Source organism: Penicillium solitum (assembly GCF_028829755.1).
Source record: "Penicillium solitum strain IBT 25940 chromosome Unknown utg000003l_segment0_segment0, whole genome shotgun sequence".
NCBI lineage: Eukaryota > Fungi > Ascomycota > Eurotiomycetes > Eurotiales > Aspergillaceae > Penicillium > Penicillium solitum.
The window spans coordinates 190,302-218,000 of NW_027072123.1; the positions used below are offsets into that span (position 1 = coordinate 190,302).

Genomic DNA, 27,699 nt, shown 5'->3' on the forward strand with positions numbered 1-27,699 from the left:
GTTGGTCTTTTCGTAATTAATTCTCTTTCTTCTGGTTCACATGCTTCAGCCGACGTCGCATTGCATGGCGGAGGGACTCATGATCGACTTCTTCCAATTTGATCGGCACGGTCTCCTACATGGATCGACTTGTCCAGGTTTCATACTTATTTTTTTTACTTTAATCGCCCACTCGCCAAATCTGATATACGTTGTATGTGGAGAAAAGCGAATGAAAGAAAAAAAAATTGGATGACCATTTCGTAGAGTTTTTTCAAAAGTCCTTACTGTTTGCTTCCTATGTTGATGTAAACAACACCATGGCCTACCCCAGAATTGCATCAAGGATCAAGGATCTAAGATGGATGATCAGCACCCCTTCCCCAAGGTTACAGGGCTAAGATCGACAATCGCCGTGCATGGTGTGCCTCTTTTAGCCAATGATAATCCTTCAGGGTGTCCAATATTCAATGCATTTTCCTAGACTAGATATTTAGGGCCCACTTGCCTATTGGTGCATGACCGGATTTGCGATCTCTCATTGGGCGTTGATGGGATGTCAGTGGGATAATGATAGGCAGAGTTGTGCTGTAACCCGTTTTGGACATTGCCCTACCGTCAATATTCACATCAGGATGTTTCGAAACACTATATCATTTCGCCCGAGTGGACCACTGTTCTCATTTACCCCTGCATATCCAACATACATTGCAGCTATAGTTGGTATTTATATATTCCACAACCTCCTTCGCTTTTCTCATGATGTATCCATTCCAACTCAGCACCTCAATACAGTTCATCTTTTCTTCTCAAAATGCAGGTTCTCAGTACTTTGATTCTGTGCTCCGCGGGACTTGCTTTTGCATATGAGGTGCCCGCCAATTTGCAAGAAATCTACAAATCCCACAAGGTAAACCTTGCATGTCTGTCAATCATGTACAATAGCCCTAACATATATAGGCTGCCAAATGCGACAACCTACTTGCTAAAGGATTCAGCGATGGAGGCAAAGGCACCGACATGGGTTATTGCGGCGACATAGACGGCGCTATCTTCTTGCACAGTACCTCCAAAGGGGGAGCGTACGCTGACATGGACGTCGATTGTGATGGCGCTAATAACTCCGAGGGCGGCTGCTCCAATGATCCAAGTGGCCTAGGTGTCACAGCGTTCCAGGATGAAGTGAAACACTTTGGCATCAAGGACTTGGATGCCAACATTCACCCCTATGTTGTCTTTGGAAATGAAGAACATAAGCCTTCCTTTATGCCTGATGAGCACGGCATGGAGCATCTCAGTGTGATGGCGATTGTGTGTGGTGGTCAATTGGTATGTCACCACTGTACCCTCAACTTATTTAATCATTCCCCTGCTAAAACTATCGCAGCACTATGGTATCTGGGGTGACACTAACGGTGGAACTTCCACCGGAGAGGCTTCTATCTCTCTAGCTAAACTCTGCTTCCCTAAGGAGGACATTACCGGTGACAGCGGACATAGCGAAAAGGATGTTTTGTACATTGGCTTCACCGGAAAGAGCGCAGTTCCGGGATCCAAGGCAGACTGGAAAGCGAAGGACAGCAAGACGTTTGAAAAGAGCATCAAGTCTCTTGGTGATAAATTGGTCGCAGGGCTTGGTTCGGATGGGTCCAAAAGCTCTATCAAAGCCTCTACATCTTCATTCATCACCTCCGTGCGGACTACCACCACAACTTCCACCAAGAGTCGCACTTCTTCTAGCGCTCCTGTAGGCACATCGAAAGCGTGTCGCACGGACTAAATCCCCTTGAATGCACAGGCCTTGATCAATTTGCTTGTGTATATCGGGCTTGTGAAGAGGGGGATTTGGCCCGGCTTCTAGCTATGGATCGCAGTGCCATGTTGTTATTCGAAAGTTTTTAATTGTAAAATTGTCAGGAATCTACTTTACTTTTGTGGTACTTGATTTACAAAGGCTACGCAAGGGGGTATTGACATTCCATCTCTCGTAGAAGCCAGCTTCTCCTCTCGTATCTAGCCTTTCTAAGATGGTTACATTCCTCCTGTCCTAAACCAATTCTTCTCAGAGGAAACAATCATCATGTATCAGCACATGCTCCTAACGACTTAAATCGTCTACGTACAAACTTTACTTCATTGATCGTAGTTTGGGTGTAATTCAGGTTGTCAAGTTAAATAAGGCAAAATGCCTTGTATTCTATAAATGCAAGGTATATAATCGATCTCTTATATATATACAAAGAAAGTAATTGTGCACAATAATTCCACCCAGTACTCCAGGCCCAAGATGATATCGTGTCATGCAGGTTCATGCATCATGAAATGAGAATGCAACACCAGTAAAAAGAAAAAGAGAAGAAACTATGGCTTTTCCCCCTGAAGAGGCCTTTGAACTCAAGCGTTCTCTGCGTGCAGGGTTCCCTGCGACTTGCGACCGTACGGGTTCTCATCCGCGATCCAGTCCTGGTGGCGTTCTGGAATCTCGTAGTTGCTGCTCTTCCATGGGACAACCTTGTTGACATACATCCAGTCAAGCTCCTCGAGTGTGCGACCCTTTCCTTCAATGACGAAGAAGTAGACAACGCCGACAGCCACGAAAAGGCAACCAGCGAAGACGTATCCATAGGCAAAGTCAATCTCCTTGGTGATGAAAGTTGTGAAGAAGCTGATGAGGAAGTTCCATAGCCAGTTGGTTGCGGTAGCTAAGGCCATACCCTTGGCACGGTACTTGGAGGGGAAAAGTTCTGCGACAATAGCCCAAACCATGGGGCCCCAGGTCATGGCATAAGCCGCAATAAACAGACAGGCGACAACAATCATACCCTTGCCGGCATTCGGGGTATTGGTAGGTGTTTCCACATCCAGAACGAAATGGCCCAAGGACGAGAAGATCATAAACATGACAAACATCCAGATCGCTCCGAAGATTAGGGACTTGCGACGACCGAAGTTTTCCACGACATACAAGCCACCAAATGTAGTGCCGAAATTCACAGCGCCGAGGATGCACTGGGTCACAAAGCTGTCGGAGAGACCAGCGCCTTCGAAGATAGTGGTACCCTGTCAAAAATATTGCTGTCAGCGATTTTTCCCGTAAAATACAAAAATGGCAATTGATGTAGGAACTTACATAGTAGAAGAAGTAGTTAGCACCGCTAAGCTGCTGCAGTGACTGCAAGACCATGCCGAGAGCAATACGGTAGAACATGCAGGGAGCAGTGAGGAATTCGTGCCACTTCTGGTCATCCGACTCGGCTTCAAACTGTTCACGAATCTCCCTCATTTCTTCCAAAATACGGACATGGTTCTCTGGGATACCATAGAGCTTGGCTAAAGTGCTTTGGGCACTCTCGGCTTTTCCGTGGCGGAACTCATAACGTGGGCTTTCGGGGAAGAATGCCATACCACCGCCGAGGACCAGAGCAAAGAGGAAGGTGATGCCGAGAGTGATGCGCCACTGAGCAGTGCCATCCATGGTGTGAGTACCCAGGTTGATGCAGTACGCCAAGAAAATACCGAGGGTCACGAACAGCTGGTAGCAACTGATCATGGCACCACGGATATGACGGGGGGCACTTTCACCCTGGTACATGGGCACGAGCAACGAGCAGCCACCGACACCGAGACCAGTGACCCAACGGCCAACGACCATCTGGTACCAGTGACCATCGGGAGAGGAAATTTGAACAATCAAACCGATGTTGAGGATAATGCACCAGAGAGTAATGGACCATTTTCGGCCCAACATATCAGCGATGGGGGCTGCAACCAGCGCACCGATCATGGTACCGATGGACAGCAAGCCGACAATGAGACCGGAGCGCACGGTGCTGAATGCGTAAGAACCTTCTGCGTTCAGTTCACCATACCGCTCCAAGTAGTTGCTCATTTCTTGGAAGCCGGAAATCTGACCCGTGTCATATCCAAACAGCAGACCACCCATCGAGACAAAGAGAGCCATCACCAAGGAGCGCACGGTTATCCGAGGGATCGGTGTATCGATGCCCTCGGGGTGCATGGGCTTCTCAATAGGGCTGTTTTGAAAGGACGATTCAACACTCGGCTGTTGAGCCGGGGTGATAGACTCCCCATGGTGGGAAGACGCTTCGACACCCATGGTGTAGGTTGGGGAAAGAGGGATGTATTTCGGGCTGTCCTAATGGTTGATACTTGAGTTGTATTCGACAAATGTAATAGGGCTAGAGGACCAGCTCAAAAGTAAATGTGATGATGAAAGAAGAATAGAGGGAAACAAGCCCATGGGGAGAAAGAAACCTGGGGGAACATTGGGGAGAAGGGGCCTTTTTGTAATCCAGCAATCAGATGGTGGGAAAAAAATAAAATAAAACCCAGACTCAAAGTGGGGAGCGAATTGTGGAGAGGTGAGTTGTGCGAGATGACGATGCTCATGGCCGCTGTACAAGTAGGAATGACAACAGTCAACAAGCCGGCGGAAGCCGACTTGCACTGCCACCCCACCAGGGGGAAGAGCCATGCAGGGCAGGTTCCAAAAAAATCATCGGCCTCTGGTTCGCCGTTTTTAAGTGGATAGCCTATTTGTTCGGCGCAGGGGTCGGGAGGTGGCGGATTCAAGCTCATAGGCCAAGGCCGTGCCGAACTTACTCGGGCTCGAATATTTTAGTCGAGGCCGAGAGAAAGAGGCCGAGAAGGAGGACTCTCTCATTTTGATTTGACCGTATCAGCGTACTCTGTAGAATGTCAGGGCCAGGATACTCAGATAAATCCTGTATCTGGAGAAATCACAGTGGGTCATATGCCGAGAAAACCCGGGCATTCCCCAGGCCCTCCGGGTTCTCTCCGGGTTCTCTCCGGATTTAAAACCATGTAATTCATTTCCTGATCGGTATCCCGGTGAAAACATCCCCGATAATTATCATCTCCAGACATGAAGGGGGGCTTGTTCGAGGGGAAATGCGGAGTCTGGGGTCGATGGCGATATATTAAGGAGTACATACTATTGAGACATCACTACTATTGCCACTCTTTGCTCCAGAAGAACACTATATCTACTGTACAAATGACCTTGCATCTACTCCGTGTCCAGCTTATGTAAAGGCCAATCCCGTTATAAATCCCGTAACACATCGGCATTGTGTTGATATTCCGATGCCGAGCCCCGAGGTCGTCAGTGGTGGGACATCTGAGGCGCCACACCCGTTGCCCTTACGTCATGGAAGAATTTTTCAATTTTCTTGTTTTTTTTTTCAAAAAGAAGAACTTCGTAATGATTTGTAATTTATGTGTATTTTATATTTCATCTCGTCCACAATATACAATTTCATACAAAATCTTAAGATTTATTTCCATGGTTCATTTCTACTTTTGTGCTGAAAACCCCCCCAAATAAGCCAGGATTATGCATATTCGATATTGATATTATTTAGGCAACACCCATGGGGTAAATATCGCGTAATTTGTAATTTCTGTCCGGAGTTCCCCGTAGTTTCCCCCACATATGCCGGTTGATCCGCCAAAAGAAAAACCGGCATTTTTGATACTCCGTGCCAAGTCGGGGAAATTATCGGGAACTTAGGAAACCCGTTCCGCTTATTTAAACAGCAGGGACATCCATGGATCGTAACGGATATGAATAAATACAACAGGGCTGCTTTATACATCGCACCTTGGGCATGACGAATGAGGCGTCCTTCATCCTATGCAATCGGCGATAACTCAGAAAAACTTGTGAACAATGAAATAGAAAGAGAGATATAACACTGATATATGTTGTATGCAGCAATACTCTAGCAGTTATCACGAATTAGTTAGTATAATTGTCGGGCTAGCTAGCCGAGACCCCATATGTTATTACTGAGTTTCAATGACATTTTCCTCATCTCTCAAGTACAACGGCTGAAACGCCTTGACAGATTGAGACAAGTGCGTCAATTACTCCGCGTTTCAATTTCCAGGATTTCCCCCCGCAGGTGCGGATGATTCATGCAATCCTGGATTTCTTAGATACCCCGCATACTAATGCAAGTGGTTTGGCTTATGGACTTCGGCTCTTCAAAAGGCTGAATCATTGGTGTATCGCAAGCGGACTACCGCCTCGATTATTCCGCAAACAACACGGGGGCCTTGCGGCATGAGCTCGATGGGACTACTCTATGGCCTGGTGTATCCTCTAGTCGATGGAATAATTTCGATTTCCTAATTCATGGCGGATGTTGTTCCCCGTCTTTCAATATTCCTCGCACTCCCGAAATATATATCTATATCTATATCTATATCTATACACATACATGCATCCACAGCCAAACAGCAGCACACCAAGAATATAGGATCATTATGAAAACGCTAGCAATTTTATCTCTGACCGGCTTGGTCTCTGCCCAAGCCGCCCCGTACGCTCAATGTGGTGGAAGCGGTTATTCTGGCTCCACAACATGTGTCTCTGGCTGGGCTTGCCAATACCAGAATGACTGGTTTAGCCAGTGCCTCGCATGTAAGTGTGCTCACATAAGTTGCAATTATGTTCAATCGGTTAAGACGGAACGTTTTAGCTTCTGGCGGTAGTACCGCTACTCTATTGACAACCACAACTAAAACGACCACTACAACGAAGTCAACCGTCATCAGTGCTAGAGGGACAGGGTTTCCTACTACGAACGGACTGGATTTTGAAATTGATGGAAAGAAAAGCTACTTTGCCGGTTCTAATTCCTACTGGATTGGCTTCCTCGCTAAAAATGACGATGTGGATCTTGTACTCGACCACATGGATGAATCTGGGCTCCGGATCCTCCGAGTTTGGGGATTCAACGATGTCAACACTGTTCCGTCTTCTGGGACTGTTTATTACCAACTCCTTAAAGATGGAACCGCTACCATCAACACCGGCGCAGATGGCCTACAGCGCCTGGACTATGTGGTTGCTTCCGCCGAGGCACGGAATGTGAAACTTGTCATTAACTTTGTTAACAACTGGTCGGATTATGGGGGTATGGCGGCGTATGTCACTGCCTTTGGTGGTAGCCAGACAAGTTGGTATACAAATACTGCAGCTCAAATGGCTTACCGTGCTTATATCAAAGCTGTTGTTTCCCGGTATATTGACTCGCCTGCCGTCTTTGCGTGGGAGTTGGCCAATGAGCCTCGCTGCAATGGCTGTGACACGTCGGTTCTTTACAACTGGATCCAGTCTACCAGTGCCTATATCAAGTCCCTGGACTCAAAGCATATGGTTGCCATTGGTGATGGTATTTAGGCCCTTGAGATCTCTATCACGCGGTCAATTGTCTAACTCACCTTCTAGAGGGCTTCGGACTGGACACCGGGTCTGATGGCAGCTATCCCGACAGCTACAACGAGGGTCTGAACTTCACAATGAATCTAGGGATTGATACCATCGATTTTGCTACATTCCATCTCTATCCATCGAGCTGTATGTATATCGTTTCTCCATTGCCCTTGGTCTAGACCTTGCTAATGTATTCACACCAGGGGGAACCACCAATGATTGGGGCAACGGGTGGGTCAAATCCCACGGAGCTGCCTGTGCAGCAGCTGGCAAGCCCTGTCTCTTTGAAGAGTACGGTGTCACTTCTGATCACTGTGCCATTGAGGCTCCATGGCAAAAGACGGCGCTGGACACCACCGGCATTGCAGCTGATCTCTACTGGCAGTATGGAGACACGCTGAGTTCGGGAAAATCTGCCGATGATGGAAACACCTTCTACTATGGAACTAGCGAATTTACTTGTCTGGTGACGGACCACGTCGCAGCCATTGACTCCTAGACCTCAGAACTCGTGGGGTTATATTGGGGGGAGGGGGTGGATACAGATCCATGTCATGCAGATAATCAGGATCCGGCTGTTTCAATCGGCCTCAATATATTGTATCTACTAAACAAGAACCACGAACTGTGTGCTCTTTTCATGGTGCTTGAATTAGCTGCGTAGGTTGTGATATGTAAGTCACGCAGAAATAACTATTTTGATTGGGTATTTATACTTATATACATGCAACTCTGTGCTTTTCTAGAATTAATTAGACTGGGCTATCCTCAAGAGGGTATAAATGGTTCGGTGTCGCGGGGGCAAGAGAAGTTCAATGTCGCGGTGGCAAGAGAATTTCAATGTCGCAATGGCAAGAGAATTTCAATGTCGCGAGGGTAAGAGAAGTTCAATGACTGGGTGCCTTCTTGGGGACTTCAGCGTAGGCTGGGGGCTCAGGGGAGTTTTCATCCCGCTCTACAGCATCGGTTGGCGGTCCACGGTAATTGTTGTAGCCCCAAACACCATACCAGACAGCAGCTATGACAATGAATCCAGCGAACACCACAGAGGCATAGTTCATGCTCTCCTTGGTGACAGATTTAAGTGTTGGCATGCAGAAAAGGGGAATTGCAAGAAGACTCCAGCCTAATCGAACGGTTAGTTGAATCGCACGTGTGTATGTAACAAACGGAATTTCCAGAGGTAACTCACCAAGAGCAATAACGTTAGCAATCAGACCAAAGACTCCAAAGTTGAAGCTACCGTTCTTGATATCTTCACGGCCACGGAAGATCAGGGAAACGGCGATCGGGCAGGCATAACTCGTGGTCAAGAAAATGACACCAACACCCGAGAAGGCATTGTACGCAGCAGTAGAGCCAAAGTAGATCACACCGAGGATAATTTCCACAACCATACTCAATACCAAAGCATTGAAAGGAATGTCCAGGGTCTTGTGAACGGTGCTCCACCAGCTTGAGCCGGGAATGCCGCCGTCGCGGGCAAAGGCCCATGTACAGCGAGAGGTGGCCGTCACACAGCCGACGCCGCAAATGATACCCAGCACAAGGAGGGGAACCAGCAGACAGAATGCGCCTGCCGAGTTGCCGATAGCGGCTTTGAAGATGGCAGGGGTGGGCTGACCTGAAGCCAGATTGACCAGGTATGTGAGATCGGGAAGCACGAAGCAGACGGGAATCAAGAACAGAAGACCGGCGACGAAGTTGATGATAATGGTTCCAACCATGGCCCTGGGGACCATGACGGCGGGCTCTTGCACTTCCTCGCAGAGACTAACGGATACCACATGTTAGCATATGTAACGGCTTAGGGAAAGTTTAATTGAGGGTCAAACTCACGAGATAATCATGCCGGTCGCCGAGGTGGCATAGGCGGCCTGCAAGAGACCGATGAAGAACGACCACCCCGCGGGCCACCCAGCCTGACTTTCAAAGTGACCAAAGACCCATGCGGCATCATGACGACCTTGTTTGGCGATAGTTAATAGACAAACGATAATGGCGAGTAGACCGGCCATGGTCCAGAAAATGGCGAATGTCTAAAAACGATAATCAGTACTATTACCCGATAGGGCAAAGGGGCACGTGCGACTACATACCTCCAACCACGGCAGCCATTTATTGCCAAACGCCGAGATGGAGTGCGTCAACAGGGTAATGGCCAAGAAGATGAGGAAGACCTGATATGTTTGGAAATCATCCGTGATTCCGACACCTGGCGATTTTTCAAAGACATCCAGGCAGCTCACGAAGAGCAAGGCAGTTCCAAAATTGACGGCGAGGGTAATGGTGATGTTCCCTGCAACGTAGGACCAGCCACAGATCCACGATGCAACGCGACGACACCACAAGGGTGACAAGACGAATGTTTGATAATATACACCACCTGCAGTTGGGTAGACCGAAGTGATTTCTGCCAATGAGATAGCCACACAGAGAATCAAGAAAGAGATGATCACCCAGCCCCAGACGACATTGGCAGGTCCACCTGCGGCGAGTGGGTAGTATAGAGTGGTCGACAAGCCGTAGGGAACTGAAGAGAGAATGAAGCACATAAAAGTGACTTGCCAGATCGATCGATTGCGAGCCAATTCAGGCTTGTATCCCATGTCCTCTAGGGTACGATCCGCATTGGAGGTGCTCACACCCTGTTCGACCGTCACCGCGGAGGGGCGACGGAATGCATCATCAGCAGCCATTAGGAATGAAAGTTATTGAGTGATGTTTCTGATCTGCATGCGGTGCAGATTGGTATATATATCCTAGAAATATCGGAAGTAGTAGAGGAATGTGAAAAAGAGATGGAGAAATAAGAAATACAAAAACAAAAGATAGGAAAAAAAAAAAAAAGAAAAAAAAGAAAACGCCACTTAGCGGCAAATAAGGAAAATAAAACTCAAAAAACCCAAAAAAACCCAAAGAGAAAATGTGACCAGCAGATTAAAATGCAAGCGAATGACATCCACATACGCCCATAGGCTCCACTATGTTCCACCCGCCCCATTCCAGATCCACCCTGGTCCACCCTGATCCATAGGACACGAGCGCGATTTAACTTTGAACCAATCAACGTACGTGAAGAGACAGGGAGATTGCTGATACAACCAATCAGACTGCTTCTATAATCCAAAACCTGACTAGTGTCCATCCTTGTTTCGAACTTTGGAAGCTTTTGAGAAGACCGGGGGGGTTGCGTTGTCGGGGTCTATTATCCTGTAAGCCTGTAAGGAGGTAGGAGTATGTTGTAGGGCTGGGTTGAACGGGTTATCGAAATATCCTTATCTTACTTCGGACCTACACATATGGTACACAGATATAACATAGTGTCAGAGTTACCTTTAACTATCTAATTACGTACTATGGAACCACCGTTAACATGATGTCGGAGGCGTTGGTCTGGGGCCGCAATCCCACCTGGGCAGTCCTGGGAAATGGTCTCCGCGCAAATGAAAACCTGATTATTTTTCTACATCATCTATTTTCTATTCTTCAGTATAGGTACAAACTACAGTATAAGGATTCAGATAACAACAGGACTGATGCCCCAAATCCGGTGTACCTTATGTTGTACATATGCAGTTAAAATATCCCCCTGACTCTGACAGATTCCGATACCAGCCGTGTTCTGACAGGCCATCCCGCAAGTATAGAGATAGCCTCAATTAAAAAGGGGGCACAGGCTCTCGGTGCAAATCTTTCATTGGTCACAGCTATCTTGGCTGGTAATTTTTACTCAATTCCCTACGGCGTACTCCGTATGGAGTAGTCAATTGTCAATCATCAAAAGTCAGATGGCAACTTGAAGCGTCCGGTGCCGAGAGGTTTTCCTATTGAGAGCCTAGGCAGAAATTAAACGGTGCACTCTCTACGGAGTAAATTCCTTCCAATGAAAATCGCAATATATATGGGTCTGATAAATGCTCAACATCATACTCCATTCGGATCCATAGTCGTAACAAACGAGTGGGACTAGCGACATGTTGATGCCTGAGGTGTCGGCCTTCCAAGCCTTGGTTTGTCTCCATTTGAGATTTGGCCCCCAACAGTTTCGGGCGCAAATCCACTTTAGTACTTCCTACCGTGCACACCAACGATCCAAATTTTCTCACCTCACATAATACGAACGTTTCAGGAATTACATCCACTTCAATGACCGGGTCAATCCCTTGACGTCCAGTCAGGTCCATGGGTTCCTGCTGAGCGTGACATGCACCCGAAGCTTACAAGTTGTTGCCAGGTGTGTCTCACCCAGGTCGACAATTAAAGTGGGGTTGTATAGGCGCGTCGTGAGAGATCCTCCGGTTTGGATATTTGCGCCCAGGAGACCATATTCGAGGCCCGTGAGGCTTGTACCCAACATAGCGATCGCAATGAATGCAACATATGAGGGATCACGAACACGCACGTATCCAACTTGCGTGCCGTCAATGCGGGTTCCCAGTGTCCACCCGCCAGTCATAGCGTGCAGTGATGCCTCGGTGGTAGAATTTATACAGACCGCATAAGGCCTAATAAGATTCTAACTGGTGGTCGCTAATCCACAAGGTGTGCCCAGGTTTATGACAGAGCCCAAGCCCTCAGACGACTCCCAGTCCTTCCTGTCTCAACACCAGCCCTGGCTATGCACTAAGCATCTCGCCTTGGGGGATATGGAACCTAGTGCCCCAGATATAAGCATGAAACAAACGGATGACAGCGTCGGGGTACGTGGCCGGTCGGCTTTGGGCGCTCCAAGTCCCCGCGGGCTTGGGTCTGGTGGAGATGAGTGCTTTCATGCTCATAGCCTTGGATGGACGATCAAGTACAAATAATAAACCTACGGAGATGACATAGACTGATTTCGAATGAGCCATCTATGTAAAGCAATAGTGAATCTGGACTCTAAATGGAATATCCACGGAATGCCGAAGGTTTCGTCTCGGTCCGCGGTGGGGGATGTGGGGGTCTTCAATGACATGAGGGGCCTTGCCAGGATTAGAAAATTGTGGGGGAAGTCTAGGGCTTGAAGGATATACATAGACTACCTTTAAACGGCATTGAAGTATTCTTGACTAGGTTGCAGGGGCGAGTCATCGCTTTGACATTATCAAAGTATCGAGCGATCTCGTCTCATCTCCCAAAGGAGAATACTACCATGTTACACTTTGTAAAGTCACTCTCCGTGTTGATCTTCTATGCCCCAGTGGTAGATTTACAAATCTAAGTTAGGTTAACATTGTATAGCCGTACAGCTATAATATCAACCATCTATGCTTCATGTTCCTCTATCAAAATGACGTCGGTTTCCTAATTAAGCATCGGCCATGAAAATGTCCCACAAGAAAAAAGATTGAGTCATTAATGGTTATATGAGGACAAGTACCAGTAGGACAGAAGTATTTAAAGGGATCTCTTCCCTTATTCTCTTCCAGAGCACAGCATCATACGGGATTGCTGTCCAACTCCCCAACTTGTTTTATCAATATTTAATTACATACCTCACCATGCCAATCGATAACATATTTTCCTCTATCTTCACTACTACCGATCATCTCAAAGCCAAGTATCACAATCATGTCCAAGCTAACGGATTCAAACTCCTCTTAAAAGCACTCCAAGAAGCACAACATACCAAGATCCAAGTCGACTGGATCTCTGAACATCGCCAGGAGATAAGAAGGGCTAACAATATCATCCAACGAGAAATTCACGTGGGTGCGACATCTCACCACTATGAAACCCAAGTTCAGCATGAAAGCCCGCCCGAACCTTCTACCCTGAAGAAGCTTCAGAAATGCGATATCGAGCTCAAGCTACTCAACATTGAATACTTCCAACACCTAGAACGAATGGCAGAACTCATAAAGCGCAAGCCACCGGGACAACTGGTTCATCGCTATACAAAATGTTTGCGACACAAACTTAAACAGCTCTGGAATATCGAACGGACATACTGCCGACTTCGTGGCGGGTGCTGCGCTCGTGATTGTGGTTGCTGTGAACGATCCTGGCACACCATTTGGGACCCTTCCGGAAAATTCGATATATGCACTACACGGGAAGCTGTGGATGCTACACCCGCCACCGCGGTTACTCTTCCTCGGGTGTGGTAGTCAGCAAAAAGGCTGGCATTGAACCTAAACGAGTCCTTGATCGACAAGCCTAGGTTGTAGCGCCACAACCAATAAGAGGGCCTTTTCCTTTCCGGCGGCGTCATGGAATAGTGCGAATGGGAGGATGGACGGATCAGGGGGTTGCTCTTGGTTTCATGATTTGGAGGGTTTGTATTACTGGGTATGTTTTTTTTTATTTTTTTGGTTGATCACATGGTCGAGGATACAGCAAAAGAGACGAGATGTCATGCAACAATACGAGATCTTGGAAAGTGCCATGTGCCCAAATGTATTCCCGGCATAGCTTGTTTGAGCTTAGTATGCACCTTTGACCCATGCAGGCTAGTTCTATTATGGAATAATAAAGACCTCTGATTCGTTGGATCTGAACTATATTTCCTATTCTAGCGTAGTATCGACTTTCCCCCATCATTTTCCAATACGAGGTTTTTTTTAATATTGCTCTTTGCCTAGTCTCTTTGCCCAGCGTTTTCTTTTCCCTTATATTGTGGCCTGTAGTTAGTATCCCCCGGACCGGTCACCGGACCGGTGCTCTTATCATTTATGGGCCTTTGGTTACTCGTGTTCTATATCAGAATGTTTGAGGTGATATGTTTTTCTTTCATTCTACCGCGATGCCATCCACAAACGCCAAGGTGGGACTTATCATAGTAGCCTGGTAAGTTTTACGTTTACCTGATCCCACTAGACTATCGCCTTTCCCTGTAGATTATTCGCTATAGACACCAGGAAACTCGGGGAATAAGACGTCACAATAATCGATATCACCAGAATCAGCGCCGACATGATCTCACACAAGTTGGTAGTCTTGCCTTCAAGTAAAAAGCCTAGTCGCTTACCCCAGGATTGTACCTTTGTCCGGGCCTAACTGCCATTAAGCGGCCACGGACCCCTCTACTGACCAGTCATCGACCCGAAATATAGCGGTTTAATATCGCGTGGCTGAGGGTCTCTGTACGACGGGATAAAACTGCGCTGTGAGAAAAAAAAAGCACTTAAATGTAGCACACATCCCTTTTGATCGTTTCATTTTTTTTATCGAGCATTTCCCCCTTTCCTTTCGCTATCGCACAAGATGGAGAAAGTAGAGACCGAACCCCCCAACTATAGGGGTGATCATCATCCCATCAGTGAGAAGGGCAAAGAACTTAGAAATTTGGTCGAAGCCGATCTACTCGATGATCGTTATGCAACCACCACTAAACGTGGTTTGAAGAATCGCCATGTTCAGCTAATGGCCCTCGGAGGCACAATCGGAACTGGTAAGTCTACGGGTTTTCAACGTGAAAAAAAAGAAAAAGAAAAAGACTTACTCACACAAGTCAGGACTTTTCGTGGGTTCCGGTCAATCCCTGGCCATTGGAGGCCCTGCATCGCTTCTTTTAGGTTATATCTTCATCTCGGCCATGGTTTATGGTTTGGTTACAGCTATCGCTGAGGTTGGCGCCTACCTTCCAGTACATGGCGGAACAATGAGTTATCATGGATTCCGCTATGTGTCGCGGAGTATGGGTTTCGCCATGGGATATCTATACTGGTACTCTCTCGGAATCTTAGTCCCGTACGAGATCACAGCTGCCGGACTGGTTATTGGATACTGGGACCAGAGTGGTTCGATCAACATCGCCGTGTGGATCACAATCATGATGGTCATCATTATCGCCCTCAACTTTATGCCCGTTCGAGTATACGGTGAGGCGGAATTCTGGTTCGCCGGGGTGAAGATCATCACTCTGATCGGCTTGCTGATGGTATCTTTCATCCTCTTCTGGGGTGGGGGACCTAATCGTCAGCGACTGGGCTTTCATTATTGGAAGAATCCGCGCCCATTCAACGCGTATATCACGACGGGAGATTCGGGCCGGTTCGTGGGTTTGTTGAAATGCACAGTATCCAGCGCTATTGCGTTCATCTTCGCCCCAGAACTGATTGTGATCAGTGGTGGTGAAATGGAGTCCCCTCGGCGCAATATACCTCGGGCAGCCCGGAGATACATTTACCGATTGGTGTTCTTCTACATCTTTGGTGTGCTAGCCATTGGTGTTATTTGCCCATCAGATGCTAGTCGTCTGACCAAGGGCGACGGCACGGTAAGCTCATCTCCATTCGTGATCGGCATCCAGAATGCCGGCATCCCGGTTTTGGACCACATCGTGAACGCTGCCGTCTTGACATCTGCCTGGTCTGCAGGAAATTCCTTCCTGTACATGTCTTCGCGGTCGCTCTATTCCTTGGCTATGTCAGGAAATGCACCGCATGTGTTCAAGACATGTAACCGATGGGGTGTCCCATACTGGGCTGTTTCGGCTTCAGCATGCTTCTCGGCATTGGCTTATCTTGCTGTTGGCAACTCCAGTTCGATTGTGTTCAACTGGTTCGTCAACTTCACAAACACTTCTGGCTTCATCTCATGGATCTGCTGCTCTGTGGTGTTTTTCCGCTTCCGCAAAGCCGTCAAAGCACAGGGCATTGAACAACCGTACAAATCAAAACTGCAGCCGTATGGGGTTTACTTTGGCCTCGCGGGTGCCACTCTCATGGCGCTCATCAACGGGTTCACAGTTTTCTTCCCATCAGAATGGTCTGTGAGCAACTTTTTTACCGCATACATCGGTATTCCTGCTTTCTTAATTCTTTACTTCGGACACCGGGCACTGTATTGGAGTGATCCATGGGCATGGCGCCCAGAAGAAGTTGATATGCACACTGGTTTGGATGAAATTATTGCTGCTGAGCAACCACCAAAACCACGGGGGTCATGGTGGAAGTTTTGGTGATATATATAGCAATGTAAGGGGACCCCGGGGGTAATGGAGGGATGAAGTAGGCTCTTGGAACCTCGGTACCTTTCTATATTTGTTTGTTATGTTTGTTATGTTTATTGCATTTGCTGTGTTTGTTGCGTTTGCTGCTTCTATGACATAATATCCAATATTTGTGCGGGCGGGTTGCTACTGCTCATCCGCCTTATCACCATCCTAACACCCCGTAATATCCAATGGCAGCTAATGCCCCAACATCTTATTGCTCCGTAATTCAGAGTTTTGGCTTATCAAACGATTCCTCTGGGGAAATAGCCAGTGACAACCCCTTTATCCTCCCCATCGTCCCATATATTCTCCCTCATATTCGGTACAGACTCGGTATACGCCGTTGACCGTCCACAATCTGGTCTAGAGAACTGGACCTTTTATTATCGGCCCATAACTATAAAGGCTGTCGTGTAGAACATCGAGAATCCTACTGTGATCTGTGAACCTCAAAACTCGAAGAATCCCGAAACCATGGCCGTGCTACCACTTACTGTCCGCCCGCTTCAACCTCCTCCGGGCTCAAGCATTGATTTCGGTGCTGAGATTCAAGGTGTTGATCTGGAAAACCTAACAGGTTCGTGAATTCCTGCCAACTACAAGAGCACAAGTTAATGATTATGTAGATGAGCAGTTTGGGACAATTCGGAAGGCCCTCTACGAGCACCACGTTGTGGTGTTCAAACACCAGAAAGGGCTATCACCCAAAGCCCAGTATGAGCTGACCAAGCGCTTCGACCCAGCCTCCGACAACTATGGACATGGCAAAACCATTGATGCGAAGCGAAGCATTCTTCATCCTGATCTCAAAACTGTCCCTCACCAGCCACAAGTGCAGGTAATTGGGAATGGACACGTTGATTCGTACGAGGGTCTCAAAGATATCACATTACGACACCCCCACCACCGTACATTCCACCAAGATCACATCCCGGACGAAGAGGACTATGAATTCACCCGGTTTTATCGCTGGCACATCGATGCTGCACTATACGATCTATACCCACCCCAGGTGACAACGCTCATGGCTGTGAGTGTGCCCAAAGGCCGCCGACAGACATTATTGTATGATGATGGAACCGGGGAAACAATGGATGTACCACTTGGCACAACAGCATTTGTCAGTGGTGAGCGGATGTTTGAGCTTCTTTCTCCCGAAGACAAGGAGTTTGTCAAGACGAGCAAAATGGAATATGCCCCTCATCCGTAAGATATCCTGTGATATGTCTATGGTTTTGATCGAATGCACTAAACATCATGACAGATATATTTGGATGAGCCAAGCCCATTCCCGATCCACGGGGCTCGGTATGCACTCGGAAGGCCTTGAGTTATCCGACTCAGAACTGCCACCTATCGACCCTCGTAAGATCATGATCTTCCCGATGACCTGGAAAAACCCAGTGACGGGCAAATTGGCCCTGCAGATACATCCCTCTGCCGTGCGCCGTATCCACTGCGCCGATGGAACCACGATCGACGACTTGGTCCGCGTGCGGGATATTGTCTATAAGTTGCAGCGGCCAGCCATCAGCCCTCAATATGTGTATCCGCATGACTGGGAGGATAATGACTTGGTGTTATTCAACAACCGCGGCGTGCTGCATTCCGTGGTTGGTGCGTTTAAACCTGACGAGGTGCGATTGTTCCGCCAATGTAACTTGGCGGCTTCGGAGCCTCCGGTTGGACCCTGAGTGCTGTTGATTTTGTTTTGACGAAGACTATACATGTTTGTAAATAATCGCCATGTGGAGGCATCCAACTGAATTTAGCCTGGCTGGAATCATATCTTGAGTAATGAAATATTATATGTCGGATGTTGTACATATTAAACTCCGTGATAGATCTGCAACAGGGTCCACGAGCGTATTGACAAGGATTAGCGGACTATATAAAACCCGTTTACAGCAACTTGGCTCTCTCGGAGCTCATCGGTAACAGAGCGGACTCCAACCAGGTGCAATGGAACTTGCTCTACCAACTTCTGCCCACGGGTGATGATATTGGTATACCCCTCGACCGTGCGATCAATCCAACTCGAGTTTTGTTGAAGGTCTGAGATCGCCGGGTGTTCCGCGGCCCACGTGGGATGAGCCAGAGTATCCTGGACAACAGATGCGTCGTATATATCAGCGAGCAAAGCCGCCTCTGCAGCTGCCGCTTGTGCCTCGGCAAGTTCTTTGCTCGTGGTCCCGGTGGGTGGTGGGATTTCAGCGCGAAGGTATCCCAAAACCCGAATCTCGATTTTGCTTGTTTGGAGAGGAACATCCTCGAGCAGGCGAATTTCAACCACGCGTTTTGATATTTGAGCCAAGTTCACTCTCACCGCCTGGAGGGGATCCAGTGCTCGCACAGACAAGATAGCTGGGCACCATTCACCAGTCGAGGAACCTTTGCTCGGCCCAGTGTCAAATCGAGCCCAGCCGAAAAAGTAGCCCCTTAACTGCTCCGTCACCCAGTCGGGCATTCTAATCAAGCTCAACTTCGGCGTATCGTCAAGGTTGTTGGGTACCGAGATTTGATCTGTTTGACAGCGAGCTTTGAATGTCATAGGGAATGGTGGCTGAGGGCCGACATCGATAGAAACCGGGCCATTTCCAGCTATTTCTGGCGCTGCTACATTTATCTGAGAGCGCCCAATAGGACCTTTAGGGCCATTGATAATACCGCCTACGCGATTTTCGATGCCACTAGTAGTGTAGGCCTTCTGGACCGCAGTCTTTGTCACCCACGATGGACGAATCGCAGCAGCTTTGGCTTGAAACGGGGCAGCTTTGGCTTGAATGGCCATGGCAGCCGGACCTGCCGCGGTTCGCGCTGCAGTTTGGGCATAAAGGCTCACAATCATAGCCCCAACCTCCAGGGGCAGCGTGCTCAAGCTTGCGCCACGGATAGAGCTGGGGGCAGTGGATGTAGAGAGCACCCGAAAGACGGGGCTATTGCCCAGCACCTTCTTCTTGAGTCCTTGGCAGAGAACTAGCTGGAAATAACCATCGCCGGCTTCGGCGGGAATCCGCACAACGGCAGTCTCACGTAGCTGATGTGTATCACGCGGACGAGGCGGGGCTTTCTTCCGAAATTTCTTGATGTCGCGTTGCCAAGCTCGTTCATCATCTGGAATCACCTGGTCGGCCCTCAATGGCATACCCGGGGTCACATCTAGCCAGCTATCTCGGAGACGGAGGAACGACTTGAATTGCATCCCGGTCTTCCCGCTCCAACCTTTGCTCTGCAACCACAAGGTGTGTTCAGGTGGTAAGGGGGCATCAGAGAAGATTGATATAGCCACCGAGGTAGTGGGCCCACGGTAGAAAACTAGTCCATGGGAATGTCGCAAAATAGTGACATGTTTGTTTGATTCTATTGGACGATTGATTAGACCGGTGAGGAAATGCCGCGCTTCGCTGTATGCCTTTTGAACAGGCGTCGGCGGCGGAGGAGTCGGGGATGAAGTTGGCCCCGCTGTCCTTGGTCGTGGCAGTGAACCTGGAGTTATAGGCCTCGGAGGTGGCGGTCCATAAAGGTCCGTATACGATGGGGGCTGTGATGGGGGCTGTAATGGGGGCACAAGAGATGGGGTACTGGCAGCCCAGGCTGTTGCTTCCCGCTGATCGGCATGCGCCGTAGCACGCAAGTTCGGGTTTGACACGGGCTTCCGCTTGACGCGAAATGAATCCGGCGGATAACTTGGGCTTAAATATCCAGATGACATTCTCTATATGATCCTCACGGGGTCCCCGGCTTAACTGTTTATTAAAGGGGCACGGCAGCTAAGAATGGTGATTGGCCCGAGCTTGATAAAAGCCTAAGGCATTAAATTGATGCCTGAGGTTGTATCAACATGTCGGAGCATGACGACCGGCATACCGGAGGATTTATTAATCCTGCATATTTTGTAATTAATGTTATGTAATCATGGCTCCATATAAATTGTAATAAGAGCCGATACAAAAATACAGAGAATTGAATACCATTGATTGGACCCCTACATTTACGATACAACACTATCCGACAGTTATGAGCCCGGTTCGCATCGAAGAAAGCATTACTATTTGAGATATAGTATCTAGTGCACTGCTAGAAGGCAGCTTTCTACCCCTTGAAACTATTCCCAGCTACCCCTGAATTAGCAATTGTGAAGCTATTCAACCCCTGAAACCAGCAATGGAGGCAGCATCAATCCTCTCCGCCATGAAGGGCGAAAAACTGAAGGACTCGCCGCAGTGGCTCACCTGGTTCGCAAAGGTGCAGCTATATGCCATGCAAAAGAACGTATGGGACCTTTGCAACCCAGAGCCCCCGACGACAACCGAATGGCGAGATCGGATGGATGTGTATAAAATGAAGTGCACTAAATGGGAGAAGCAAGCAAAAGGACTAAGTGATGTCAACGAGTACATCCTTACCTACCTCGACCCAATACATCATCTTGCTCTGATCACATATCGTACTCCGTATGATAGGCTTGTATACCTAAAGACTAGATTTGCTCGGTCGACGGCGTACGAAGAAGAAATCCGTATGAATTGGAAGGTCTTTGCTATGCAGAAACCAACCGGAGACATTGAACAATGGCTTCAAAAGTGGAATTCACTAAGAGAGCAAGCTGTCAGCCTCGGCATTAGCGATGCAGATTCCAATCGAGACTTCTTACATGCAATAAAAGAAGTGTTACCAATCTGGTGGCAAGGGAAATACCAAGAAATTGTTATGGACAAGAAGGTATACGACACTCGAGATCTTCTTGAATCATTCCGTGCAATGAATCGTGAGATAGGCGTCAAAACTGTGACCTCAACCAATGCCCCAAAAAGTGCTTTTTCAACCTGGCAAGGTCATCAAGAAGCAAAGCCGGAAGCAAAGCCGGAAGCGAAGCAAGAGAAGCTTCCATTCGAGAAGAGAAAATGCCCATGTGGTAATACTCATCCCCACCACAAGGTTGCCAACTGCTGGATTATGAATGAAGCTATACGTCCAGAAGGATATACCCTAGACGAAGGGAAGCTAGAGAAAGCAAAAAAGAAGCTAGCAAATGATCCAGGGTGGAAACAATGGGTCGACAAAGCTACTAATGAAGCTAAATCAAAGCATCATGAATCTGCAAGCCAGATTGGCAAGCACGCACTCTCAGCTGCAAAGACTGGCTCTCTCTCTCTCCACAATCGATGGATTCTTGATACTGGGTCAAGTTCACATGTATGCAATAACAGAGCATTGTTCATTGATTTTACGCCGGAAGTCATAAATTTGACTACAGGAGATAGTACCATACAGGTGCTAGGGAGAGGCAAAGTTCGACTAGTCGGCAAGCATCCACAGAAAGGAAGAATGGAGATTACATTGAGTGACGCTCTCTACTCGCCTAGCTTCCACACAAATCTAGTGTCGTACGCGATGCTAAAGAAGAAGGGGGGCACCTGGTGTCAACATACAAACTGCATCCGAGATCCAAAGGGTTTACCTGTAGTCAATGTGCATCTATGGGATCAATTTAACCTATGGATTTTTGACGAACCAAACGAGACCACACCACCACAGCAAGCATATGCCACACAGAGATCGCCACCACAGGCTACACAGAGAGCCTCGGTGAAGCCACAAGAATCAAAAGCATCGGCCGACATCTAGCATCGGCGTCTCGTACACATCGACCCACGCACAGTAGCAAAGCTTGCTACTATGGTAGATGGCGTCGTTATAAAGCCGGCAGATGGTGTTGTCCCGATAGAAGAAGCGTCACGATATGAAACTTATCATATTGAGAGAGCTCCAAAGCAGATCTCTCGCCGGGCAGTAGGACGCACTTTTGGACGATTTGGAAGAATCCACTTTGATCTAATACAACTACCGCCAGCATACAAGATACCGATAGATATCTCACTTCTATATAGAAGGGCCAAGGTTCTATTGGATCATAACATATGAGATAGAGCCTGAATGCCAGCTAGCGATCAACCAGTTCGTATAGCTAGCAAGGAATCAGTAGAAGCTGCCTATCAAGGCCTTTCACTATGACAATGAAGCCGCAGCAGGCAAAGCAGCGGAGCATAGCCTAGCAAGCGATGGTATCTTAGTATATCATACTCCACCCGGCTACTTAGAGATGAATGGGTATGCCGAGAGATCTGGTAGGATGATCATTACCCGTATGTGCATACTCTCTCTCGAAGGCAAGCTTCCGAGAGATCTATAGCCTGAATTCATAAGCGCTGCAGTGTGGTTATTGAACCGCACCCCTACATATATTGCTTCTGAGAATAAGTGGTTAATATCATAGGAAGAAGTAAAAAGGGAATTTGCTCCAATAGCCCCGAAGATCAATCTAGCAAATGTTAGATTATATAGGAGCTTGGCCTACTATCGTATTGAGAAGTTGGTTCAATCGGACAAAATAAATATACGCGCTAAGATCGGCTTCTTAGTAGGATATGTGGCGTCTAACATCTATAAATCTAGTTTCCACACAGTGGAAAAGTGAAGCATATACGAGATATAGTCATTGATAAAGCACGTAAGTACTCGCCGGACTATGAGAGATCTCAGCCTATTCCACTACCATTAGCGAGGGAGCCGGAAGAGATCACGCCCGACGAAGCGGCACAAATCATCAATCATCAGATCACTAGTTAAGAAGAGACTAGTACGCCAGAAAGTGAGCATCAAAATCGACAAGATAAAGCCGTCGATACTCCATATAATGCTCTACCCGATACTTTGCAAGATGCCTTGCAAGATGAAATTCTCTATCTGAAAAAGAGCCATTCGAAGTCATTGAAAAGCCAAAGGATCGAGGGATATAAATCCTTCCCTTACTATGGGTTTTTGTATACAAATTCGACTAAGACAGCTACCTTCTAAAACTAAAGGCCCGTATTTATGTTCGTGGGGATCTTGAGACGATTACCTATAAAGAAAAGAGAGCTGCTACGCTAGCAGTAAGAACAGCAAGAATAATATTTGCACTAGTCGCTGCCTTTGTTCTAGATCTTCGCCAGCGAGATGCCGTCACTATATTCTTAAATAGTAAGCTAGGCTAAGAAAAACCGACGTATACGCAGCCAGAAGGGTCCCAGGGCTCTTACAATTTATATGGAGCCATGATTACATAACATTAATTACAAAATATGCAGGATTGATAAATCCTCCGGTATGCCGGTCGTCATGCTCCGACACACCCCCTCAGCTATCCCAGTATGGGGTTGCTGGACTTGGTAGATCGGCATATTGATCTTGCTTAATGACTAGGCCATTAGGTAGCCTATGTCCACCATCCTGAGCATCCTTAGGAAGCTCTCATGCTTCTACAGAGAATTGAATACCATTGATTGGACCCCTACATTTACGATACAACACTATCCGACACAACACGTTCTGGAAGAATATGCATAATCCATAGATTTAGACATCTATTTCTTGGATTTGGCATCCATCTTACATACAACATAATAGTCCGGAACAAAATTCTTTTTCTTTGACTTCAGTGCCACTTCCGTGTGAACATCGCAAATAGTATAACTTCCCAAGGCACTGTCAACCGTTTGAGAGTACATGTACTACCGACATTTATCTGTTTATTTACCATCCAGCAAGCTTGTAGAGTGCTCAATCTCATTATGTGAGAAACAAATATTCATGATTTTCACCATTTCCGCACCTATCACTGTCAGCTTGAGTGTATTCCTCAGCTATAAAAGCAAACTTACCTGACAATCTATCACCGGCTGCATCGTTTTCATTCCGTCCATTCATCCGAGTGTAGTGGAGGACAAAATCGACCCTTGGCCGACGAGCCGTTTGATACAAATCAAGTCGCACGGGGATATCGTGCGGTGTGCTGCCACACGGAAGCAAGGTGGCAATGCTGACAGCATCTTCAATTGCCATAGCTGCTCCCTGTCCCATATCTATCGAGTTGTCAGTGTATGTCACACATTCGTTGTCGGTTTGAAGCTATTCCGTTGCTTACATGGCTGGAACGGATGTGCTGCGTCTCCCAGAAGAGCAGCGTGGCCTCGAGTCCAGGACGGCAGCGCCTCCATATCGTACAAATCCCATACTTTGAGATTCTTGTCTGCGCTTGCAATGATGTGCTGAATACCGGGTGAAAACTTAGAAAAGGCCTTGACAATTGTAGTCTTGTCTCCAGCTGCCTGCCAGCCTATTAATGCCAATTTGTCAGTGTCTTTCTATGTCAACTTTCAAGTGACGCCCTTACCGTCACTTTGATCATCTGCCTGAACTTCATTCAAAGGGACAAAAGCACAAATGTTGAGGATTTTGCTATCAGAGCAAGGATACGCCACGAGCCGTCGGTCACCAGATCCGCACTCAATAAACACGCCAGTGTCTCGCACAAGATCCGCAGTGCTTGCATGTTGCCTTAATTGATCTGTGGGGAGAAGCCAACGAAAGCATGACTTGCCGACGGGATATGGGGAGGGGGATTCTGGGGCAATACTCTGGCGAATTTGGGACTATAAAACAGTCAGAATAGGGACGAGGGTCGGATAAAACCGGCGTTGATAATGTGATATTCATACATGCAGTCCATCTGCACCAAGAAGCAGGTCGGCTTTGAAAGTTCGACCATCATCGAGGGTGACCGACGGGCAATCCCTTTCCAGATCGACCTCGGTGACTCGACACTGTGTATATAGCGTTGCGGTTTCAAGGGCACGTTGCTTCAGGTGATTGTGAAGCTCAACTCGATGCACGAGGTACCACTCCTATAATAAAATTAGACCGTTGTCCGAGCTTTAGTCCGCTTCATTCGCCTACTGCTTGCCAATGATGACGAGTGTCGGCGAACTCCCTCTTGTACTTCAACTTCCCGTCAAATCCATAGCGGTGGATCTGAACAAATCACAAACGATCAGTATAAACCACTTCACTGATCAAGGGGCATATCTAACCTCACGAAGCAATGTGCCCCCGAAATCAGTCGGATCAATGCCCATCCAGCGTAGCAAGGCAGTGCAATTCGGCGGCAAATGAATTGCAGCACCTGTCTCCTTCAAAAAAGCCGATTTTTCCAGAATCTGAGGGAAATGAGAAACTGGTGTTACAGCAAACTTGATAGCTGTTTCTGGGGGCATACCACAACGCGATGTCCTTGTTTTCCGAGAGCAATAGCTGCTGAAAGACCGGCAATGCCGGCGCCGATGACGAGGACGTCAAGAGGCTGGTTTGATACTGTCATAGTGAAGAGGCTCTAGGACTTTTAGATATATCGACTGGTTTCCTGTGACGAATCTCTCATACTTATACCGTTATGCTCTCTTATCCGCGTTCCTGATTGGGAAATCCCCGATACTTATCTCCGAGTCGATTCGGGGAAGCGGATTTATAAATGCCACTAGATTGTCGTAGCAATTCGTCAATTACACAAGATGAAACGGAAGACACCCGATCCCTAAAAAGGGGTTGAAAATCGTTGGGTCGATATGATCGACAGACACTGCATGGTTGGGCACAAATTTCTTGTGATACATACAACATACAGGCCAGGGAAAAGAACAGATCACATCAAGATCAAAGTATCATGATCCTAAGAATTCGCAACCCATAAACACCGTTCTTTGAATTGGAGTCTCATAATACGGTGCAATATGCACAAACCCATATTTCCGATATAACCGTTGTGCAGCTGTCATTTCAGGCAGTGTGTCTAGGCGCATCCCGCGGTAGCCCAGATCTCTGGCTTGCGCGAGGATCGCTTCGACGAGTTTTTCACCCAGGCGTTCTCCACGAGCTTCCTTGAGAACATATAGACGCTTCATCTCGCACCAACCATCGGAACTACGCCGGAGTGCCACGCATCCGAGGGTGGAGGGAAACCGGGAAGTTATTGAGTCGACTAGTCCGTTCGTATTATGTTCTCGAATACCGGTGTCTGCTCGTGCGATCAAGAGAGACCCCGCTTGCGATGGGGCATATTTCCCAGGAAGGGAATCAAGTTCCTCTTGGAACGATTGAAAGGTGAGGTCGATGCCGAGAGATGCGGCATAGCCAGAAAACAACAACCGGATGGAATCGGCGTCTTCGGGGAATTGCGCCGGCTCTATTTGGATTTTCATGACGAGCAGAAAGACGACGAATTTGGGACGTTCAAAAGTCAATAGATCTTAAAACTTGAGGTTAACAGACAACTGCGATGACTCATAATTGGCCCAGAGGAAAAAGTGCGATTGACCGTCTCTCGTGTTCGCTTGTTCACATTCAACCTCTACAATCTGCCATAGGACAGTGGCTTCACCCCGGAGTAATATAATGTGGTAAATCATTTGTTTCTGTTTATAAATTGAAGTAAATTGATGTTAACAAAATCCCCCCCAGTTTATTGATGGCAAATGTTCTCTTGTCTCATTGAATATCATGCATTGTGCAAAACGCCAAACTCATCAACTTCAAAATCAAAAGGCCTCCATGGATACGCATACTGAACTACTGGTAGGTGACAGAGAACTCAGTGTCACTCCGGATTTCCACATGGGCCTTCACATCGCCGTTCTGTTGGATATCCAGAATGGCACCGTTGTTGACACCATATTTCTTACCACCAGCCTCGGCCAGGGCACCGGTAAAGTCGACTTTACCGAAGTTGACCAAGGGAACCATGGTGTTACCGGCGTTGAAGTCCTCAACTATCCATTCGGCATTCTGGCCTGCAAGGGTGGCGGAGCTCGAGGGTGCAGACAGAGTCTTGGTAACACTCTGACCGTTTGATTTGTTCTCGATGATGGCAACACCCTTGCTGGGCGAAAATGACTCGACCTTCGCGACGACAACGTCGCCTGCGGACAATTCAAAGTCAAAATTCTCTGCACTTAATGGATACCACTCGTACCAGGCGTCGTATGTCCGTTTGCCATTCTGGGTATAGGCATCGATACCAGTCTGTAGAATGGCCTTGGTGTAAGTATCACCATCAATACCGACCCAGGCGGATACAGCCTGCATATCGCCAGAGTCATCGGTGGCCGTTGGCTCGGGGACGGTGAAAGTTGCAGACACGGCGTTGTAGGTAGCACTGGCGGGTGGCTTCTCGCGCACCACCCCAGCCCAGTTCTTGCTGTATTGGACATTGGCTCCCTCGGTTCCTTCTTTGAGCAGAACGCCCTTCTTTTCGGCGGGTAGTGACTGGCGTGACAGAGCGCCACGGGCCTGCAGGCGGTCAACAAGTCCGTTGCGAGGGGCAGCGAGAGAGCTGCCTGCTAGTATAGCAGTGGCCAGGATCGTGGTGGTTGTGAACTTCATATTGGCGGTGGCAGGAGTGGGATTGAGAAGATCTTGGAACGGTATGGATAGAAAGAGGATGAAGCTATGACATGACTAGCCTGGTATCTCTTGAGCTTAGTCTTGATGATACTTATATCCTGCATCTCATACAAGTTGCATGCGGCACGACATCATGCCCAATCCGCATGGGGAAACAGATCTCGTGGCATGGTACTGATGACCCCAAGCACAAGATGAGACACACTGACGGACCCACTAGAGTGGATATATGGAAAGCGAAGAAAAGCAGGTTATT

General features: G+C 47.7%; 13 protein-coding genes across 13 annotated transcripts; 6 read left to right on the forward strand and 7 right to left on the reverse strand.

Annotated features, from left to right (window-relative positions):
- Window positions 1–793: 793 nt before the first annotated feature.
- On the forward strand, window positions 794–1,759 carry N7455_003967 (glycoside hydrolase family 75 protein; the record flags this gene model as incomplete). The annotated part of the gene is made up of 3 exons (XM_040959664.2): window positions 794–889; window positions 940–1,308; window positions 1,367–1,759. The coding sequence occupies 3 exons, from the start codon at window positions 794–796 to the stop codon at window positions 1,757–1,759; spliced, it is 858 nt and encodes a 285-aa protein (XP_040809973.2).
- A 614-nt stretch (window positions 1,760–2,373) lies between these two features.
- N7455_003968 (sugar porter family MFS transporter) lies at window positions 2,374–4,096 on the reverse strand (the record flags this gene model as incomplete). The annotated part of the gene is made up of 2 exons (XM_040959590.2): window positions 2,374–3,039; window positions 3,110–4,096. 2 exons carry the CDS (start codon window positions 4,094–4,096, stop codon window positions 2,374–2,376), a joined length of 1,653 nt encoding a protein of 550 aa, XP_040809911.1.
- Window positions 4,097–6,291: 2,195 nt separating this feature from the next.
- N7455_003969 (uncharacterized protein) lies at window positions 6,292–7,742 on the forward strand (the record flags this gene model as incomplete). Its single annotated transcript, XM_040959601.2, has 4 exons — window positions 6,292–6,448; window positions 6,507–7,202; window positions 7,259–7,387; window positions 7,447–7,742. 4 exons carry the CDS (start codon window positions 6,292–6,294, stop codon window positions 7,740–7,742), a joined length of 1,278 nt encoding a protein of 425 aa, XP_040809881.2.
- Window positions 7,743–7,947: 205 nt separating this feature from the next.
- On the reverse strand, window positions 7,948–10,024 carry N7455_003970 (uncharacterized protein). The gene is made up of 4 exons (XM_040959647.2): window positions 9,343–10,024; window positions 9,083–9,282; window positions 8,436–9,016; window positions 7,948–8,369 (listed from the first exon to the last, which is right to left on the reverse strand). The coding sequence occupies exons 1-4, from the start codon at window positions 9,940–9,942 to the stop codon at window positions 8,131–8,133; spliced, it is 1,620 nt and encodes a 539-aa protein (XP_040809880.2). The 5' UTR covers window positions 9,943–10,024; the 3' UTR covers window positions 7,948–8,130.
- A 1,396-nt stretch (window positions 10,025–11,420) lies between these two features.
- Window positions 11,421–11,702, reverse strand: N7455_003971 (uncharacterized protein; the record flags this gene model as incomplete). Its single annotated transcript, XM_040959578.2, has 1 exon — window positions 11,421–11,702. The coding sequence occupies one exon, from the start codon at window positions 11,700–11,702 to the stop codon at window positions 11,421–11,423; it is 282 nt and encodes a 93-aa protein (XP_040809975.2).
- A 1,024-nt stretch (window positions 11,703–12,726) lies between these two features.
- On the forward strand, window positions 12,727–13,335 carry N7455_003972 (uncharacterized protein; the record flags this gene model as incomplete). The annotated part of the gene is made up of 1 exon (XM_040959678.2): window positions 12,727–13,335. One exon carries the CDS (start codon window positions 12,727–12,729, stop codon window positions 13,333–13,335), a length of 609 nt encoding a protein of 202 aa, XP_040809914.2.
- Window positions 13,336–14,431: 1,096 nt separating this feature from the next.
- Window positions 14,432–16,133, forward strand: N7455_003973 (proline permease PrnB; the record flags this gene model as incomplete). The annotated part of the gene is made up of 2 exons (XM_040959639.2): window positions 14,432–14,618; window positions 14,683–16,133. The coding sequence occupies 2 exons, from the start codon at window positions 14,432–14,434 to the stop codon at window positions 16,131–16,133; spliced, it is 1,638 nt and encodes a 545-aa protein (XP_040809891.2).
- A 507-nt stretch (window positions 16,134–16,640) lies between these two features.
- Window positions 16,641–17,860, forward strand: N7455_003974 (TauD/TfdA dioxygenase family protein; the record flags this gene model as incomplete). Its single annotated transcript, XM_040959582.2, has 3 exons — window positions 16,641–16,743; window positions 16,793–17,372; window positions 17,431–17,860. The coding sequence occupies 3 exons, from the start codon at window positions 16,641–16,643 to the stop codon at window positions 17,858–17,860; spliced, it is 1,113 nt and encodes a 370-aa protein (XP_040809916.1).
- Window positions 17,861–18,045: 185 nt separating this feature from the next.
- On the reverse strand, window positions 18,046–19,878 carry N7455_003975 (LipA and NB-ARC domain protein; the record flags this gene model as incomplete). Its single annotated transcript, XM_040959635.2, has 1 exon — window positions 18,046–19,878. One exon carries the CDS (start codon window positions 19,876–19,878, stop codon window positions 18,046–18,048), a length of 1,833 nt encoding a protein of 610 aa, XP_040809958.2.
- Window positions 19,879–20,330: 452 nt separating this feature from the next.
- N7455_003976 (uncharacterized protein) lies at window positions 20,331–21,794 on the forward strand (the record flags this gene model as incomplete). The annotated part of the gene is made up of 1 exon (XM_065604652.1): window positions 20,331–21,794. The coding sequence occupies one exon, from the start codon at window positions 20,331–20,333 to the stop codon at window positions 21,792–21,794; it is 1,464 nt and encodes a 487-aa protein (XP_065461552.1).
- A 1,943-nt stretch (window positions 21,795–23,737) lies between these two features.
- Window positions 23,738–25,365, reverse strand: N7455_003977 (FAD-dependent oxidoreductase; the record flags this gene model as incomplete). Its single annotated transcript, XM_040959633.2, has 8 exons — window positions 23,738–23,820; window positions 23,870–24,070; window positions 24,133–24,324; window positions 24,382–24,640; window positions 24,707–24,892; window positions 24,945–25,019; window positions 25,079–25,204; window positions 25,264–25,365. 8 exons carry the CDS (start codon window positions 25,363–25,365, stop codon window positions 23,738–23,740), a joined length of 1,224 nt encoding a protein of 407 aa, XP_040809923.2.
- Window positions 25,366–25,705: 340 nt separating this feature from the next.
- Window positions 25,706–26,242, reverse strand: N7455_003978 (uncharacterized protein; the record flags this gene model as incomplete). The annotated part of the gene is made up of 1 exon (XM_040959585.1): window positions 25,706–26,242. The coding sequence occupies one exon, from the start codon at window positions 26,240–26,242 to the stop codon at window positions 25,706–25,708; it is 537 nt and encodes a 178-aa protein (XP_040809902.1).
- Window positions 26,243–26,609: 367 nt separating this feature from the next.
- Window positions 26,610–27,422, reverse strand: N7455_003979 (A4/G1 family peptidase; the record flags this gene model as incomplete). Its single annotated transcript, XM_040959617.2, has 1 exon — window positions 26,610–27,422. The coding sequence occupies one exon, from the start codon at window positions 27,420–27,422 to the stop codon at window positions 26,610–26,612; it is 813 nt and encodes a 270-aa protein (XP_040809918.2).
- Between the last annotated feature and the right edge of the window lie 277 nt (window positions 27,423–27,699).